Here is a 19,044-nt window from a genome sequence, read left to right as displayed (position 1 = left end):
ACAGCTCTCGACTGTTAAGAGCACCTTCCATTTAATAACTCACAACTTGTGATAAAATCTTAAGCAAGAAACCAGCAAACCTACTTCAAAATCATTCCATGAAAGGAGTATATCTACCATCAAGGGTCCTAAACAAATTTGCCCCAAAGACTGCAAGTACCAGTGAAAATGTACAGGAAAATTTTATTCAGGTAACACCTGGCAGATTGCTTGCTATACTGCATGGATTAAAATAGCAACTTTGGCCATCCTTCCTGCTCTATATATCACTGTAAATGACTAGCAAAATTACTAGTTGTTGTGAATATTTCTTAAAATCAAGATCGAGTCACCAGATATAATTTCATAAATCCGAACAATTCTCACTTCAGTTACAAGTAAAAACCTTCAAGAGTGTAATCACATAGACTTTGCATTTAGATGACCAATTTACTTAACATAGTTACCTAGTAGCAATGCAAACTGTATCTACATAGAAGTCGCAGCATAGGCACAAGGGCCCCCTCGATTACGCTGAAATCAGATGAGCAAGTGCATCATATTAGATATATGATCCCTCATGTGTCAGTGCTATACAAACTCACATCTGTACATGATAAATAATCATCATAAAGCGGCATTCATCCATCCCTCAAAAGTAAACATAAAGCAAGCAGCACTTAGTGCACACTACGTCCAGCAAAATTTCAGTGTTACATTGAAGAAAAATGTTGTGCCTATGTTTCCTCTTCTATAAAATTTTCCTACAACCTTTGCATGACGATATGCACCTAATGGAACTCCTTGATGTGTCAGAGCAACAAACCAGGCACTTGACCGGGATTTGCAATAGGGTTGTTGAACCTCATTTATCCTTGCCTCCTTAAAGCTCCATAATTCCTTGTTACCTGCAAGACACGGACATGTGTTCAGGCAATAACCAATAAACACAAACAAACACATATACAGCATGCATCTTATGCATCATTATTTGGCAAACAAATCTAGTTTAATATTTCCCCCCTTCCTTACGACCTTGAATACCTGATACTTCTCCTAAAACATGCTAAAAATGGTTTCAGGATATGACAAGGGTTTACGCTAATATTTGTCATGTCATAAAGGTCCACATGTAGCTGAGGAACAAACACATTACATCCAAATTTCAAATAAGAAATAAGGGAAAAGTACAAAAAAGAATCCTATAGTTTTATCATTTTTTCACTTTAGAGCCTGTGATTCAATTTGTGTCAAAATTAGTAACTCGTGGTATCATGTAGTTAGAAAAAATTTAAAATATTTTGATACAAACTCATATCACAAGATACTAACTTTGACAAAAATTAAACTACAGACTCTGATGTAAAAAACTGGTAAACCATAGGCCATAGGATACTTTTTCATAGTTTCCCCAAAACTAACAATTGTAGAGATATAAAAGGAGTATCGCTTAATCTTTCTCATTAAGAAAATGACAAATTCCACTTAAGTCCTAACCCATCAACCTTCAAGGAAACAACCCCTAAAAGATCTATAACCTCTTTCGAAAATTAAACATCACAAAGTCCCTTTTGGCCTCTATTTAGCTAGCAAGAAATATGATATACATGTTACCATTACTACATCAACATTAATTTTCAATATTGTATTCAAGCCTAAACAAAGATAATGCACATGAGAGATATTGACTAAAGAGAATTTTGGGGTTCCCAGTTTTTTTGGGAAAACCACTTCAATAAAATTGCTACAGTAAATGATAGCAACATGTAGAACTAAATTATGGCAATTTTTAGACTCTTACAAAACAGAACACAATAAAGGCAGTATGAGTTCTGAAACCAAGGCTAGAGTAAGGTTGACTATAGCAGTTTTAAGAAACCAGAGGGGTTTTGAAATTGAAGTAGAGAGCAAACTCTAAACAATATATGCCCAATTAAATTCCCAAGTAATAATGAAAATATAGAAACAAATTCTGAAATTCTACCAACCCGAGGTTGAGACTTATTAAATCTTTTTGCCACATCTTCGTCATCGTCATCGTCATCATCCTTCCCCATAAGTATTCTCTGAATTGCTGTTTTATCTGATTTCCTTCCTCGCTTTGAAGGTGTGGCACCTCTACCTCTTCCCCTAGGAGCAGCTCTCTTGCGCCCTTTGCCTTGAACACTTTCACCATCATCCTTTAAAAAAGACCAAATTTGAATACATAGATAATCTTGTTACTCTTTATGCATCCAATATCATAACCACCCAGTCAATTCACAGAAAAATGAAGTCAGTTATGCACTAACATGGCTAACAATATAAATTACACAGATATAGAAGTAATCGAATTTTATGGTTTTCCTACATTGTGGTTTCCATCTCAAACCCAAAACTTATGCCAAAGTAAAGGGTAACAAAGAGAAGGTGCATGCATGAGTATATCAATGACTAAGAAGTAGTTGCTGAGACTTGAATTCAGAAGTACTACAATTAGCAGATGCTCTTCCTTTTTCAGGACCAGTCTGTGTTCTCTCTTTTATCAGAGGGAGGATATTTCATGATGAAATCAATTTCTATATTTCACACTACCACAGTATCGTGTCTTAATGGCAATAACTTGTATTCAGCCAAAGAGAAAAGTGAAAAGGCCAAGAATGGCATAATGCATAAAATAATGGAAAAGAAGTCCATACCGAACTCTCCTCAACCACATTGATTTTATTATCTGCAGCATCTTCACTAGAAGCAGAATCCACATTCTCCTCATCAGCAATATTTCTAACAGCTGCTGTGGAAACTGACTCTAATCTGCAATTCCAAAAGGTTAAAGAGAAAAGAATACGAACCTTAGAAAATTGAAACTATTATAATGCACTATTTTAATAACTTATGCAATTAAGATCAGCCAATGGACCATGTGCATATCACTTTTCCATGTTCTGCAACAATAGAAAAATGGAGGTTCCTATTGTCTAGCATTACCTCACTCTTTGTATTTGTCTGGTTTTAAACACTACAATGAGTTGGACTTAGAACTCCAGTGTAGGTGATATTTTTGGTTTCAAATTGCAGTTGCAGTAATGAATAACGAAACAGGCCTGTAAAGGCTATAACATAAATTTAACAGCCTATCGCTACGTAAATTCTTTCGAAAAAAATTTATAAAATTCATGAAATAAATATTCAAATGTTTAATTAAAATTAAGATATACAACTAAAGAGGAAAAATTGATCCTCCTGGTGCCGACGGTGAGATGGAAAAAGGTACCTAGATAGATAGAATAGTACTAAAAAGGTAGATCTAGGGTTTTGAAACTTTAAAGAGGAAAAAATTAAATTTAAAATCTAAAATCAAGAAAAAACTCTGATACCATGAAAAATTTTGGACAAAAATGACAAGTAAACAGGAAGCAAATAATCAAAGAATAATTACAGAAATAATTAAGGATCCTAATTAATGCCCAGAATCCGTAATCAAATCATATCAAATAAGTCAACATAACCAATAACTCACATTTTGTTCTCCTTCACTTCAAAACCACCTTTACCTATTTGATGGTATATGCTCTTGAACTCAAATTTACAAAGAAATGAAGGAATTCACTTGAGTTGATTATGGAGAAAATTGACAAAGTTGAGAGAAAATGACTTTACTTGCCTAGAGAGAAATTGAAGAGGAACTCAAATGAAAAGGCCAAGATAGTGTAACAGCAAGCCAAAATTCCCTTAAGTAACAGCAGTTATTTAAAACCATGGATGATATTTGAGCTACAGGTTGATTTCAATATTTCTCAATACTACTAATATCTATGCATAGGCTAGACCAAGTTGTCATTTAGATTAAGTTGTATGCCTTCATATACCAAATATGGATTAGACTAGTCAATAGTCATGAACTCATGATAGCTAAGCAACAATCACTTCCAATATAATCAACCTTAGAGACTGGCGAAACCCAAGAGTTGCATCGAGAGTTGTCTGTTTCAAGTTACTTGAGCCTCTGCCTCTGCCTCTGCCTCTGCCCCTACCCCTTCCTCTTGAACCTCCCCCTTTACTAGCTTCTGAAGCATCATGAGAAGATCTAGAAACTGCTCTTGAACTTTTCTGGTTTCTACTAGAGGCCTTTGAACCAGATATCTGTTCTCCCTCTTCCTCATCACTAAAAGAAATTGCAGATCCAATTCCTGCAGCACCTTTGCTTCTGAAGTCCTAAACAAAATTGAAAAGAGAAGCTCAGGCAACAGATAATGGTTCAATATAGCCTGTTTATGGAGACAACCAAATGTTTGCACACAATAAAAGAAAATTCCACAAAGCGGAAAAAAAAAGACTATTAATTACCTCTGTTGAATGTGCACTAGATGTGAATTGTGGAGCATCCTTAGAGCGCATAGACCTTTCCTTGACATGTTCCTGCAACAGTTATAGACAGTTCTCATCAATAGGAACATATTGCTTGCATAATCGAGGTGTAGATGACTAGGTTCTACTTTTAACTGGTTCCTTGTTTGCTGCTAACTGCTATTTACAATTTTGTAATATATCAGCATTCACACACATACATACATATATGCATGTATGGTTATGAGAGAGAGAGAGAGAGACAAGAGACCTCTCTCATGACCTTAGCCCCAAATATAGAGGTTTTTCTGTTTGAAGATGCCTCCAAGTCCAACCAAAGTGGCAAAGGCGCACAGTCATATGAGCATGGAAATAGATGTCTAACTGCCAAGGTTGGAACCTTTGTGAATGCACATAAAGGGAGGGACAAAAGACCTTTTTTGACTGACCTCAGCCAAGCAATATGCATGCAAGTAGTTAGAAGCACACTAGACAAGCATAGAAATTAATACTGCACCATAAATAAAAAGGAAATGATTCATACTGTATTTTGGTTGGATCTTCTCAATGAGCCATGAAGCAAGAATTGAGTTGGTTCGATCACACTTATAGTAATATTTAACAAACAGGATGTACTCTTCACTTCACTGACTAGTTCACGATAACCAGAGGAAAAGGACTACAAAATGCACTTCAAGCTAAAGCCATAAACACCTCACAGATAATGCAAATATATAATGTTCCAATTCATGAATATATACACTGATGAATATATTCATGCATGCATCTATGCATACATACATAAATATGCACTTACAAACACTGCTTTGAAGAATGCACCAAATTTTACATACATCTTCAGTAAAAAAAAAAATCAGGATGCCTAGAGATGTGCAAAATACTGGATACTAGTTAATTTTTATAGCAATCACAAAGATGAATATTGAAAAGCTAAGTTTCTTGCCTCCAAACATTCTCCAACTTTAAGAATTATGTCCTCCTCTTCAAACTTTAAAATATCTGACTCCTTTGCAATTTTTTTCTGTAGAAGCAGAAAAAGTGAAGCAATGGGAAACATTGATAAAAGGACAAAAGAAGACCAGTTCTCTGAATATCAGAAAAGAAGCACAAAGTACTTACACGTGTTTCTTGAAGATTATATTGCACGCAGGAATAGAATGCCATTTTGTCATCTTTATGAATAAAATTGTGTAGTGCAACATCCAAATCATTCACTGGAAGAATTTCCATTTTCTGCAACCATCATGAGTTTTCAATTTATATTCTTGAATGCATATAATGCTTTTGATTCTATAAATATTTTTTACCTCCTCTTCTGTAATTCAATTTAAACAGTGACTTTAAAGATGCTCATGAAATAAAGAGAACCAGAAAGGCAACTTCTGTATCTAGAAAATTATGAATTATCAGACATATGAAACTGGCTGACAAAACATATATCATGACTTTCAGCAGAAAATATCCAAGAATTTGACAGTACCCCTTTATTTCTAATATTAAAATGCTTCATTATACCATAGATAACATGCATAAATGAAATTATGTATAAATATACATTTATATAGATATTGGTATAATGGCTGCATACCAAGTTGCTTTCAGCGACCAGAGCTTCTATGTTTTGTTGATTAAGCTCTTCTGGGCGAAAGCGCTCCGAATCATCAAATTTAGCTGAAATATGAGCACTTTTTTTTAGTATGACACAAAATTACCAAAACAGGCAACTGAAAGAAGAAGAAAAAGGAGAACAAGAAACATAGAGACGACATTGCAAAATATGTTTATTTCACAGCAGGTGATGAAAGTTGCACTTTATGTTTGACAAATTTTTGTATATGAAACTCTCCTTAAGAACAATAGAGAAAGAGATCACCACCAGGATGCATACGGAAGAAACCACAAAAAGGTCCATTGAAGCATGTAAAGATAATTTAGAACCCACATAACACCAGACGGTTAAGACACAGTAGAACCATTCAAATACCTTGGTTCTGACCCTTCCTAGAAGCCTTAGAGAATATAAGAATATCTTGAGGATTTGCAACCTGAAAATTTAAATTAGTAGATAATTGACGCTTAAACTCAATTCAAGATAACATGTTACAGCTCCTTGAATGGGACGAATAACAGACTGAAAGTACCTTCCCCACATACTTCTGTCCAAATCGCTGAGGATTTATTGTCATAAATCCAGAGTAATCCACCTACCAAATCAACTGAAAAGTCAATATATCAATGCCATTGGAGGGCAGAGATGTGGTGATGTTACCACTTCTGCCACTCATAAAAGCACCTATCACCATCCAGAAAATTGCAGTATGAGTCAAATAACTGGATTAAACAAAGGATAGAAGTTCCAAAAAGTTTGTAAATTCTAGCGGGAAGCTATGCTTTCAAATTAGACTGAACGGCAGATACGTAAAAGTCCACATTTTCCAACCTTCAGAAGTCAAAATTTTTGCTTTGTCAAGATTCAGTTCAAAACTATGTACCCTTGTCCCATTTAAAATATGATAAAGCGCTCAAGGAAGACATGAAAAAGCATAGACTGATCTTGCTTGAATCCAAAGATGTCTCAAGCAGAAAAAACTAATAAGTGCAAGTGATGCTCAAATTTTGGAAATGACTTCACTTTTAGTACTATAATTAAGGATAAGTGGGCATACCTTTACTCGAACTAATGGAAGCTTAAGTCCTGATCTGCTGACTGCCTTGCTATTAGATTTCTCTATCAAATCACTAACCTGCGAAATTAAAGTAAATATATTTAGCATATTTTCTACTATCTAAATAGCAAGGCCAACAATGGCAAATGATCTGAAAGGTCCAAACTTTCTTTGCAAATGCTTGAGGGGGAAAAAACAAACTTACCACTTTATCCAAATGTTCAAGAATTGAGCTCTGATCATTGGGATCAATGTTGGTTTCATCCTTTAACACAACCTATATGATAAAATTGAGCAAGTCATTAAAAGATCTATCACAGATGAAGAAAAGCAGTCACCAGTTACCTCTGCATACTCAAAAGGCCTCACTGAAGTCAAAGGTATTTTGGTTGGGCGATATTGATTTCCCTATATACAGCAGTAAAATAATGGTAATGAATAGGAGCACAAACACTGTATTCTAAATAACTAAAAAAATATATGTTTATTCTGTTAGCTACCTTAATTTCTAGAAGCAGCACATGCTTTGGCTTTGATTCTCCATCAATTAATGATGTTGCAACTGAAGAACCAGGTTGAGTGATATGAAATCCCATCCCAGGAACTTCCTTCAAAATCAAAAACATTTACAATGCAGTAGGAAACCACAAAATAATTTAAAATAGTGGGAGAAAATGCATAATTGGCACCTGAGGATCAATAAGACATTCATGTTCATGTCCCCACACTATGAAGTCCAAGAATCTTGGTAGAAAATGCTCATTTATTGCATTTTTTGGATTTGTCTTCACTCTGCAGATCATATAATAGGAGGAAAAATGTGAATTCATATTTTAAGATATAACCCCAACTAGCATGATATGAGGAAAGACACCAGTTTAATTGAAATATTAAATTTCTATTTCTTTTTTCAAGCAAGATTCAAAGAAATCATTGAAATAAATGTGGCAAACATATATACAGATTGTCACTTGCACTAACACACAACCTGTTCTGATGAAGTACCAGAATGTTGAACCAGTCAGATAGTTGACACCCTTCTTGAGATTCAGGTCTCATCCATTGGACAGCATGTGGTGTCTGAAAAATTAAGATAAAACAAAATGAGAGGTTAGCATACTTGAATCAGAGGTTAAACAGCAGTGAAATATCTTATGCAAACCACCTGAAACATCCTATTGAGTCGTTCATCCCTAATATTCCCAAGGCCATAGAGAGCCACAGCTGTCGAACCCTGCAATTCATATTAAGTCAGACTATAAACAGAGTAACTAGTTAATTTATCTGGCTAATAACATCTATCACCAAACCTTCCTAATAAGGATAGGGTAGAGTGTGATCTGACCAACACTGGAACCCTCAAGAACCATTTTCCCAAAATAGTTCACAAGATTGCATGCTGAAAGAATGTCAACTGCTGAAAGGTTGTCCTGTCACAAGTGATCATGAGTTACATGATTTATATTTTAATTCAATCCAGCTTCATAAAACAGTCTAAGAAATAAAGCACCCATGCATGAATATGAGAATATGTTATACATGTTAGGAAGTTTACTCATAATTACAAACACTAAAGCCAACATAGTTGAATTGCCTCATCAGCTTTGCAAACATCTACTGAATGCAATTGCACCACTAATGAACAGTAAAAAGTTGTCAGTTCAGCATCCTAGAACTTCAGCAGATCACTTGATTTTATATGACAACAAAATACCATTACTGAACTCCAACACCTGTAGAACAGGTATGAATTTAAACGAAATTTGTGGAAGGAAAAAGATGCAAGGATTACTTCAGGGAAGTACTAGGGATAAAAGGTAAGGGAAAGCAGCTCTCCTTCAAAAGTATTAAGAAAAATTCTTTCTGCTCCTCTACCTCCAAAAGTAATGGCAAGGAGAACACATTTATATAAACCTTCTACTTCTTAATCATTTTTCTTCCTTTCTCACCAAATTAATGAGGGAAAAACTTGCATTCCACTCATTAACACTTCTCCTTTCCATCAAGCAATTCCTTTCCCTCCAATTTCCATCCCCCTACAACAGAAGGTAAGGTAGCAATTGATCGGCCATGATAATTTGGACATGATGCAGCAAGAAGAAAATATGCAGCAGAAATTAAATAATTTCTGAATTACTAATACAGCAGAAGTAGTCACCATTGTAGATGCAGCAAAAATAGACACCAAAATTGCTGACAACATTATCACAATAGTAGCCCCAATATCCAACTTTCTTTCTCTTGGGAAGCTAAGCAGGGGATGAAGATAGGAGCTGACAAGTTTAACTGAAAAGGCTCAAACCTAAAACTATGAGACTAACCACCAACAAACTTGACTTTGCAATGTTAAATGCCTTTCACAGCTCATTTGCTATTTAATTTCAGAGAAACAAAAAAAAAATGATATAGCATATATGTATCATCAAAGAAAGGTTGATCGTCTTAATGTAAAAAGAGGGGGGAAATGCACCATAAATCCATACCACTCCAGCAGGATCATCATGATTTCCATGGATGCTGAACACTGGCAAACCAACATTGAAGTGGGCATCTTCATAATTTACATGGCCAAATCTGTTAAAAATGATAAGTTGTTACAAATCTCCGATTTCTCTAAAAAGAAATGTATCTTTGCAAATTACTAATGTTTTTCTTGTGAGTGTGTGTGTGCGTGTGTGTGCATGGGATACAAATTTTAAAAGTATAGCTATTAAATTCCAGCAACGGAAATATTCCACAAATTTTTACTGTGAAAGTAATTACATAATCTTTAAAAAAATATTACATAATAATCATTATATATATATATATATAAAAGCACAAAGTTTTCAGACATAGCTTGGTTCTATGAAATCATTTTATTAGAAAAAAGAACTTAAGTAATGCTATAAGCCGGGTATGCAGCCATGTGATGGGCACGTAGTCATCAACCCTCCTGTGATAGGGGCTAAAATGGATAAATTGGAGAATGGATTAATGGTTAAACAGCAAAGAAAGTTCTTACGAGTTTGCAAAATTTACAGTCTGGTCGCTAACAACTTGAAACTGCACAGGTCTATCATTGAGACAATGACGACGGAGAATCTCAATTGCCTTGACTAAGGTTGACCTTGAAGGCTTATTTTCATGGAAAAGATCACCACCAAGGAGCAAGAAGTCCACCTGTTACGAGATAGAAGTAAATGCATGGGAAAACTCAACATCTATAAATATTTATTGAGTCCTGCATAAACATTGCCCATAAATTAAAATATAAATATTTCTTAGTGCCTAGACGTTACAGTTCATCTCCTCCTTTCAATTTAAACATGTGATAGAAGATGTTTAATATTCTACGGACTTGAAGAAACTAGCACATAGGCAAGAGAAAGTTTTCAGGTCTACCTCCAACTACTAAACAACAAAGTTTGCAGGCTGAGAAATAAAACATTATAGGAAATATAGCCGAACATTTACCTGATGCCAAATGACACATCTACCACTCATCATTACAAAACCAGAGAAGCATAAGAAGTAAAGTTTACCTGCTTTTGTTCCGCTATTGAACATATCTCTTCAAATGCCTGGAAAGAATCATGCCGACGTATTTCATCCTTCTCCATATAGCCCAGGTGGCAATCAGTCGCAACAAGTATCCGAAGTGTATTTGGAATATCCTCCCTGGAAAAACCATTTCAACATATCAAAAGAAAAATTCTACTGTAAAAAAAAATAAAAATAAAAATAAAAAAACTTTTGTGAATTCTCTAGGCAAGGCCATGTCCATAACTAGTTCAGTTTTTAAGCAATCAAAGTTAGTTATGTTTAAGAAAGAAGCTTAAACATCATTACCCTTGTAGGTAGTTCTGTTAGTTTTAATCAAACACTTTTCTCGGACAATATAAAACTATTCCTCAAAACCCACCCTAGAAGTTAAGAAAGGATCAGACTACATAGTACATACCATCTAATCTTAATAAACTATTCAGTATAACAAAGATGAGCTTACAGTTTCTGTTTAAGCATTATTAACATCAGAAAACATTAAAGCAAAATTCCGTTGCCTGTTTAGTAGACCATGATGAAGCAGAATGCAATATACCAAAATGAATTATTAATTGTTCAATCGAATTTCCGTTGGACTACAACTAAACTTATTCTGTAAAAGACATGCATTCATTCCCTTTTTATATTCCCTTGCTTCTTCCCCTTGAAGACAAGAAAGAGAGTAAAGAGAAAGAAAATTTCACCTTGGCAAATCACCCATGATAGCAAAATTGCAACTCTTCAAATCCTGAACCAGGAGAAAGCAAAAAGTACAGCAATGTCAAGTTAATAAATCAAAATTTCCAATTACCAAATAACCAGAAATAAATCAATATTGAAGAAACGATGAGCCCTAAAATAGAGCTTTTCATTATTAAACTAATAAATGAGAGCAAGTTAAATATATAGAGCGAGCGGAAAAAAGCAAATACACTTTTAAAAAATCGCTCGATAGCCGATAAAGAGAAGTAAATTAAATAAAATAATAGCTACCAGATGCTTTAAAAATTTTCTCTAATTTTCCCCGGAAACAACCAAAACCAGTTAAAGTAGGTACACTAGTACAGAGAGAATTAGAGTGCGACAACATAAATTCATACCTTTAAGATAATGGAAATGAAGAGAAGAGTGTTTTCTCACTGTAGGAGGCCCGAGGTCAAGAGCGAAGAAAGAGCTAGTGGAAAGGGGTTTTCGGTGGCGGGCAATTTCAAAGAACCAGGAACAGGACGCGCAAATGTAGAAAATAGATCAAAAAAATTTTTCCATTTTGCTCTCTACTGCCCTGATATATTATTCATATGGAAAATTAATTTTTGATCCTTATGGATTACAGAATTTATTAATTATTCAACTCTATTTACTTCAAAAGTTTTAAATTTAGTAATTGAATTTTCTGTTAATTTTAACAAAAAGCATTGTCAAAAAATTAATATATTTTACATATGAATAAATTAATTAATATATAATTTTTACAATATTAACTAATAATTTTTTTTATTCCATATAAATTAAATAAAATAGTAAAATATTTAATCATTAAAAATAAATAAATAATAAAATAATAAATTTATATATACTTTATAATATTTTAATATCATATTCATAATATAAAAATCAAATAGTAAATTTTTCTTGTAGGCTTTGGTGTGCGGATCTTATAGTCGCTTGGTGTTTCTCTTGTTTAAGAAAAAAAGTTTATCATTGTAAACAAATAAATAAATAGATTACAATATTATCCATTGTTTTAGCATTGTTTTAAATAAAATATTATATGTAACAATAAATATTACTTATTTTTACATTTACAAAAATATAAAAATGGCAATGGATAAAATATGCATGAAAATCATTTTAGAATTTAAATTTATCTTAAATCTGATTGTAATTTACCATAAATTATTTAACTCGTGTTAAATTAGTTTATTATTATTTTGAATAATATATAAATTTATTTATTTTTTATTTTAATTAATAATTATATAAAATTTTGTTTTAAATTTTTAATAATAATATTTATTTTAAAAGTTATAATTTCATTCTTAATTTTAAAGTAAAGTATATCAAAATTTACAAAAGATATATTTATATTTAATTAATTATCTATATATAAACAAATTTAAATATATATATTTTTATAAAATTAATAAATTAACAAATAAATTTTTATATACTATAAAAATTAAATAATATATCACTTAATAATTAAAATTAATTAATATATTTTTAAAAATTAAAATATCAATTAATAAATTTATATAATAAAATATTAAATAGTAAAATTTTCATTTAATTGATGGATGGCCCTAGGCACCGTTAATGGGCGTCCGTTGCAAGAGATGAAGATGATCTTGATCCTATGGGCCAACATAATTGACCATTATAATTTAGAGCTTAATCTATAAAATTTCTGTTACAAAATTTATACTTCATAAGAACTATTCATCATTCAAGTATAAAACAGTTATCCATTTCAAAAAAAAAAAAAAGTATAGAACAGTTGTAATTGTTAATTCATCAGTTCAACATTAGTTTTTTTTTATTAATTAACTTTCTCACAATAATTTAAGTCATTAATAATATTTTTCAACCTTAATACTCATTTTAGTAATAATTAAAGAGTTAATTTAGATAAATTGTTATTTCATTCCTGAATTATTTCAAAGTAACATATATTATCTATTTATTTTTAAAACTCAATATTTTATTTTAATTTCATCAAACTAAATATCATTTATCTATGTCTAAAAATAATATATTTTTTAATTTTAGTAAAATTAAAATATTTATTTTAAAATCGATGATATAAATATTAATTTTGATATAATTCAATGATAAAAAGTAATATATTTTTAAAATATTTTAACTATTTATCATACAATAATAGAAATTTAAAAGAAATCTTACAGTATTTAATGAAGTCAACCACATAACTTAAGCTGATGAATTTCTCTAGACTATATATATACTAAATTTGAAATAACTAAAAATTTTAGTCTTAAAATTATAGTATTTATTTTTACCTTTAGTGTGTGGATGTTATATTCTTATGGTCTTCCACAACCCTTTCATCTTTTTCTCCCTAAATTTTCAGACGTAATAGCTTCGTCATGCTTACGTTTGATCTGATCGAAAAATGTCCCGAATCGTACTAAATTGCGTCGTGACAGGTTTAGGTTTTAATTGGAAATTGAAACATTTGATTTTTTTTTTTTAATTTTCAATATCAACAATTAATTAAAAAAATTGAAAACAGGATAAAATTGTGAAATAACCAACACGTAAATTTAAATATATAGATTGTATTATATGTTCAAACATAATACATCATAACCATCTAATTATATCAAATTTTCACATGTTAGATGGGCACTTGAATTTTAAAATTAAAATACTTCATACGATAATTAAATAAAAGTCTACAAAAAATTGAATATCAAAGTGCATACACTTTTATTTTTTTAAATATATATGTTGATATTTTTTTATTATTTATTGTAAATATCATCTAAAAAATGACTATTTCTTAAATATGATATTATTTAACTAATAATAAATTTTTGAAATTGACGTGTTTTTTATTAATTAAAATTTAATTGACTTATATGGATGATTTATTTTCAATCCGCATTAACGAAATCAATACTATATAATATAAGTTGATATGTCATTTTGAGTAAGCATAATTGTCTACAGAAGTTCACTAAAGAAATCGTTTATATTGAAATAATAATAATTATACTTAAGAGGTCTAAATCAATCTTTTTATTTTAAAGTGAAAAAAATCAACCCACTAGTGGAATTGACATCTGCGGTTGGTATACTCTTTAAGTTTTTTTCTCCTTTTGTTACATTTGGTTTGTTAAATTAAAGCCATGATAATATGTTTTAACTAACATGAAAGCATAGCTCACTAATTTTATTGACTTGTAAGTTATAACCTTTTGTTTTTTGTTCGTTCTTTGAAAATGGATGGAGGCCAAAATGGTGAGCTTTTCGTTTGAAAACTCCAATCAGAACAGGAATAAAATTGCAAAACGTCAAATTAATATGGTGTTAGCTAAAATCTGAAGCTATAAGATGGAAGGTGCAAGGTATTTTATTAATGCATATTAATGATGACATGACAGAATAAATCCTTGATATGGTCATCGGAGGCACGCATATGATATGGTGTAATCAAAAGTCTAAATTGGTAATTTGATGATCATCAAATTTTATCAGCCTTTAAATAAAAAAATAATTACACATAACTGTTTTATATGCAATAATTTTTATTACAGTTATTGATCATGGGTCATATTAGAATTAGTAATCAATATTTGATGTGTACACATAAAAATTGTGCGGTAAAATTTTATTTTTTTAAGTAAAATGGTTTTCATGAGTTTTAATCCCAAATCATATCAAATAAAAGCATAAAATGTTTTTAATTATTATTTAATATTTTTTTCCTATTATTATATTATAGTAGTAATATTTTTATTTTAAAAGATAAATGGGAGGGAGAGGGGCAGGAGGCCAAACTAACTACACGCCCTGAGGCCTGATTCTAAAGAATAGCGGGGAAAGGTCCCAATCAAGAACATGTGTGCGTCCGACTCTGAATTAGGGGCGTAAATGAACTAAATTGTTCGTGAGCTATTCGAGGTTCGATTCGATAAAAACTCGACCGAGTTCGATTCGATTTATAAACGAGCCAAACTCGAACTTAATTTTTAGACTCGTTTGATAAACGAGTCAAACTTGAGCTCCATAGTATTTGGTTCGTTAAGACTCGTGAGCTCGGCTCGTTTCTGAGTTCATGAGCAGGCTCGCGAATAGGCTCGTGAATAGTCTCGTTAAGCAAACTGAAATTACTATAATAAGAGAAATAAACTCAAACCCTACATATATTTTAATGAGCTAAATTTAAAATTTTTAAAATTCAGCTCTATATAGTTTAGTTACACTTTTAAACTTGCATATATTTGGATCATTGAGATTTAAAAACTCATATTTATAAGTTTACATGCTAATTTGTAAATATATTTATTTAATTAAAATTATTTTAGTTTTAAATTTATTAGTTTTAAATTAAAACTCATTATACATGTAAATAAATTAAATTACTCGTGAACTATTCGAGACTCAACTCGATTAAAACTCGATTCAGTTCGATAAAAACTCGACTCGTCTAAACTCGTTTGCTAAACGAGCCAAATTTAAATTTTTTAATACTCGGCTCGAGTTCGATATGAGTACAGTTCGAATTCGGCTCGAACTCGAAAAAATTTTAACAAATCAAGTTTGAGCTCTTCAACGTTCGGCTTGGCTCGGTTCGTTTACACTCTACTCTGAATCTATATTTACATTTAAGTACGAGCAATCGATTTTTCGGTAAAAAAAAAGAAAAAAAAATCAATCGACTCGGAGCACAGAAATTAATTTCATATTTTTAAGCAAAAAACTGGTCAATAAAAAAATTATTAAAGGAATCGTTATAGATAATGGTAGCTGGTGGTAGGTTTAGATATCACAGGTGAGGTTAGGCGAGAGTGGTATTATTGGTGATTGCATTTACAGCACGTTTGGAAACTCATATTGATGAATGGTTGTTTCGTGATTTGGCAGACAAATCTAATTTCAACATATTGACAAAAAAATGTTGATTATTGGGATACCTACCTGCATAGCTATCTCGGCCTTTTCTCCCACATAAATCCATCCGTATCTTTTTCAACTTTCACCTCATTGCCTCCTCACTCACATTGTCGATTAAAAAAACGCTTTACACCACAACAACACACCAACAGCTAAAAAGGTAACCAATATAATATAATTTATACTCCTAATATATTATGTAAATTTAAAATTTCATGGGAATTTTTGAGTTTTATTGTAAAATTTTGCCAAATAAAAATATTCATAATAAAATATATTTTGTACAGTAAATGTGTATATATATAATAAAAAAGCATATTCCTTTTTTTTTTTTTACTAGAGATATACAGACAAACCCAAACTCATTAAGTTGGAAAGGAAAAGCTCTAAAGACTAACCCAAAAACAGAATAAAAGAGATCCAAAATTCAAGAGCCCAAACAACATAAACTCTAGTCTACTTGGAAGGAGAATCGGTAACCACTGCAGCGCTGCCGACCTCCATACCCATTTCCCTTCTTATGAATAACCATATTCCATGATATAGAGATCAAGGCATAACAAGGTAGCCCGAAAACCCACTGAAACAAGAGAGCTAGAGAAAAGGGTTGGTTAGGCAACAGAGAACGATGAGAACACATAAACCACATAGAGCTAGATTTGAAACCTGGGAACATAAAGGGACAGTGGGGCAGAGCTTATTGGCACAACCGACATTTTAAAGACTATTCATTTTAGAGATAATCACTGATAATGCCCCCAAAATTATCATATCCACTAAAAGTCAGAATTCCCAGGAGAGACATGACTTTCCAATTGCTTTAACTCATAGACCACAAGTCCTATCCTGCAGGCAAAGGAATAAAAGATGGATGAAACTGAATAATTCAAAAACACTTCCACCTGCATAGAAAGCAAAAACAAGCTATTATAACACAGGGGTTCAAGAGAGCATCGTCCGACGCTATTATCAGTCGAACATAATTTTATGTTACCATAATCCAACATATTCATGTTCTATCGCTAAAAATCAGCAGTATTTCCAAAAAACACAAAGAATAAAATAAATTACGTATAACTCATTTTAGATGGGAGGACAAATCCATAATTGAGCTGAAGAAAACAAACACGTCTCTTTGATAGGGGAGGCCCATTAAAAAGGTAAGAAAACTTGGCTATCGAGTGGGGAAAAAAAAACAAAGAGAAAAAAAAAGGGCTACAATTGTATTTTACCCAACTGTGCATATTCCTTTCACAGATACGTGAACGGAAATATAATTGTAAAATCAATACAAAAAAGCCTGACACATTCAATGATATATGCTGCCTTGTCCGTCTATGCCATGGCCACCCAAATGTTTTCCATAATTATGATTGTGGAACAAAATATCTGACGCCAAGCCCCCTGCAAATTGAATTTCTTACTCTGCCTCATTTCTCTTGTGCCTAACAATGGTAATTTAAATCTAATAACAAAATTTAAATAATATTTTTATATAATAATTTATAAATTTTATTTTTTAAATAAAATTTTTAATTAAAAAATAAATAATTTTATATTTAACATGAGAATTAATAAAAATTAATTAAATTCTAAATATGAGAAAAGGAATAAATTCTTATAATAATAACAATAAGGGAAATCCTGGTTTCTCTTATCCGAGTTTTCCTTGGGACCCCAAAAAGGGCATAGTTTTGCATTATTGTTCTGTTTGGTTTCAATTTTAAGGAAAAAACACGCTAGTACTCTTTTTTCAAATTAATCATGCTAGTGTTATCAGTTTTTTTTTTTTTTTCAAAAAAAAAAGTCTTGTATCTAACACTATCACATCTTAAAATTGAATTTTAAAAAAAATCCTAAAAATATTAAGGGATGATCTCAAATACGTTTCAAATTAGTATTAGTACGGTTGGGATAGTTATTTATAATGAAGTAGCTCGTCCTTGAAAATTGGGAGCCTGGTCTGGTCATGGTGTCTTTTCGCTTATTGAGAGGTCTCAATTATCTTTATTTGGATCCCACGTGTTTCTATGCTTGTCACTTTTTAAATTATTCAAATCCTTAACAATTGCATTACTTACACAACAACAAAAAAATAATAATTGTATATCAGTTTTTCGAATACACACTGAATCTTCATCATATACTTTCTTTATTTGTTGGTGTTTTTTTTATGGTTTTTTTTAATATGTTCTATCATACTTTGACGTCCATTTATATTTACTCTTTATTTGAAATTAAATATTTTACAGTAATTTAATTTTATTTATTTATTTTCTATAAATTTATTTATTTGAAATAAAAAATTATTTTTTTTAATTTATAAATTTTTATTTAAAAAATAAAATGATATATAATTGTATTATAATTCATTTAATTTTTTTTCTTGTCAAATAAATTATTTTTAAGGAGGAATATGAATTTTGTTTTATAAATTAAAGACAGTTTCTATAGAAATTCTCTTCTTTTACGTGACCAATATAATCAAAGAAAATATTACTTGACTATTGAGGAAAACATTTTCAGTCAATATATACTTTTTTATTACGTGAAATGAATTTTCTCATTTTTCACTCAAATATTGTATTTTTTTTAGATAATATTTATTTTTTTAAAATAATGACTGACTGATTAGGTACTTATAAAGTAAGTATCTGGTCAATTCAATTTAAAACTGAATTAAATTGAAAAAATTAAAAATTAAAATTTTAATATTTATAAAAATCAAATCGAATCGATTTTAATCAGAAATTAAAAAAATTGAAAATTAAAATTTTAGTATTTATAAAAATCGAATCAAATTGATTTTAATCAGAAATTGAATCGAATTAAATTTATTTGATTCAGTTGATTTAATTCAGTTTAATTGATTTAAATTTTTAATATT

General features: G+C 31.0%; 1 protein-coding gene across 4 annotated transcripts; it reads right to left on the bottom strand.

Moving 5' to 3' along the window:
- Positions 1 to 371: 371 nt before the first annotated feature.
- LOC110602489 (double-strand break repair protein MRE11) lies at positions 372 to 11,776 on the bottom strand. Of its 4 annotated transcripts, none has more exons than XM_043951205.1 (23): positions 11,618 to 11,776; positions 11,222 to 11,265; positions 10,517 to 10,652; positions 9,997 to 10,154; positions 9,476 to 9,566; positions 8,303 to 8,422; positions 8,158 to 8,226; positions 7,981 to 8,072; positions 7,682 to 7,784; positions 7,493 to 7,600; positions 7,338 to 7,400; positions 7,198 to 7,269; positions 6,993 to 7,070; positions 6,468 to 6,530; positions 6,311 to 6,371; positions 5,915 to 5,997; positions 5,446 to 5,559; positions 5,270 to 5,347; positions 4,306 to 4,377; positions 3,902 to 4,173; positions 2,658 to 2,772; positions 1,964 to 2,159; positions 372 to 887 (listed from the first exon to the last, which is right to left on the bottom strand). In XM_043951205.1, the coding sequence occupies exons 2-23, from the start codon at positions 11,236 to 11,238 to the stop codon at positions 670 to 672; spliced, it is 2,379 nt and encodes a 792-aa protein (XP_043807140.1). In that variant the 5' UTR covers positions 11,239 to 11,265; positions 11,618 to 11,776; the 3' UTR covers positions 372 to 669. The 4 variants fall into 4 exon arrangements, with proteins under 4 accessions (XP_043807140.1, XP_021595713.1, XP_043807142.1 ...); XM_021740021.2 differs by having other exon boundaries at positions 1,968 to 2,159; XM_043951207.1 differs by lacking the exons at positions 9,997 to 10,154; positions 10,517 to 10,652; positions 11,222 to 11,265; positions 11,618 to 11,776 and having other exon boundaries at positions 8,303 to 8,409.
- Between the last annotated feature and the right edge of the window lie 7,268 nt (positions 11,777 to 19,044).

The sequence above is a fragment of the Manihot esculenta genome, chromosome 15 (assembly GCF_001659605.2).
Source record: "Manihot esculenta cultivar AM560-2 chromosome 15, M.esculenta_v8, whole genome shotgun sequence".
Taxonomy (NCBI): Eukaryota; Viridiplantae; Streptophyta; class Magnoliopsida; order Malpighiales; family Euphorbiaceae; genus Manihot; species Manihot esculenta.
Note: the sequence above shows the minus strand (reverse complement) of the source record. Positions and strands in the feature narration are given on the sequence as shown.

Coding starts and splice junctions, on each gene's coding strand:
- LOC110602489 (XM_043951205.1), bottom strand. Junction 6,531..6,992: donor TTCCATTAGTTCGAGTAAAG/GTATGCCCACTT, acceptor TTGATTTGGTAG/GTGGATTACTCTGGATTTAT. Junction 2,773..3,901: donor GGGTTTCGCCAGTCTCTAAG/GTTGATTATATT, acceptor TTGGAATTGCAG/ATTAGAGTCAGTTTCCACAG.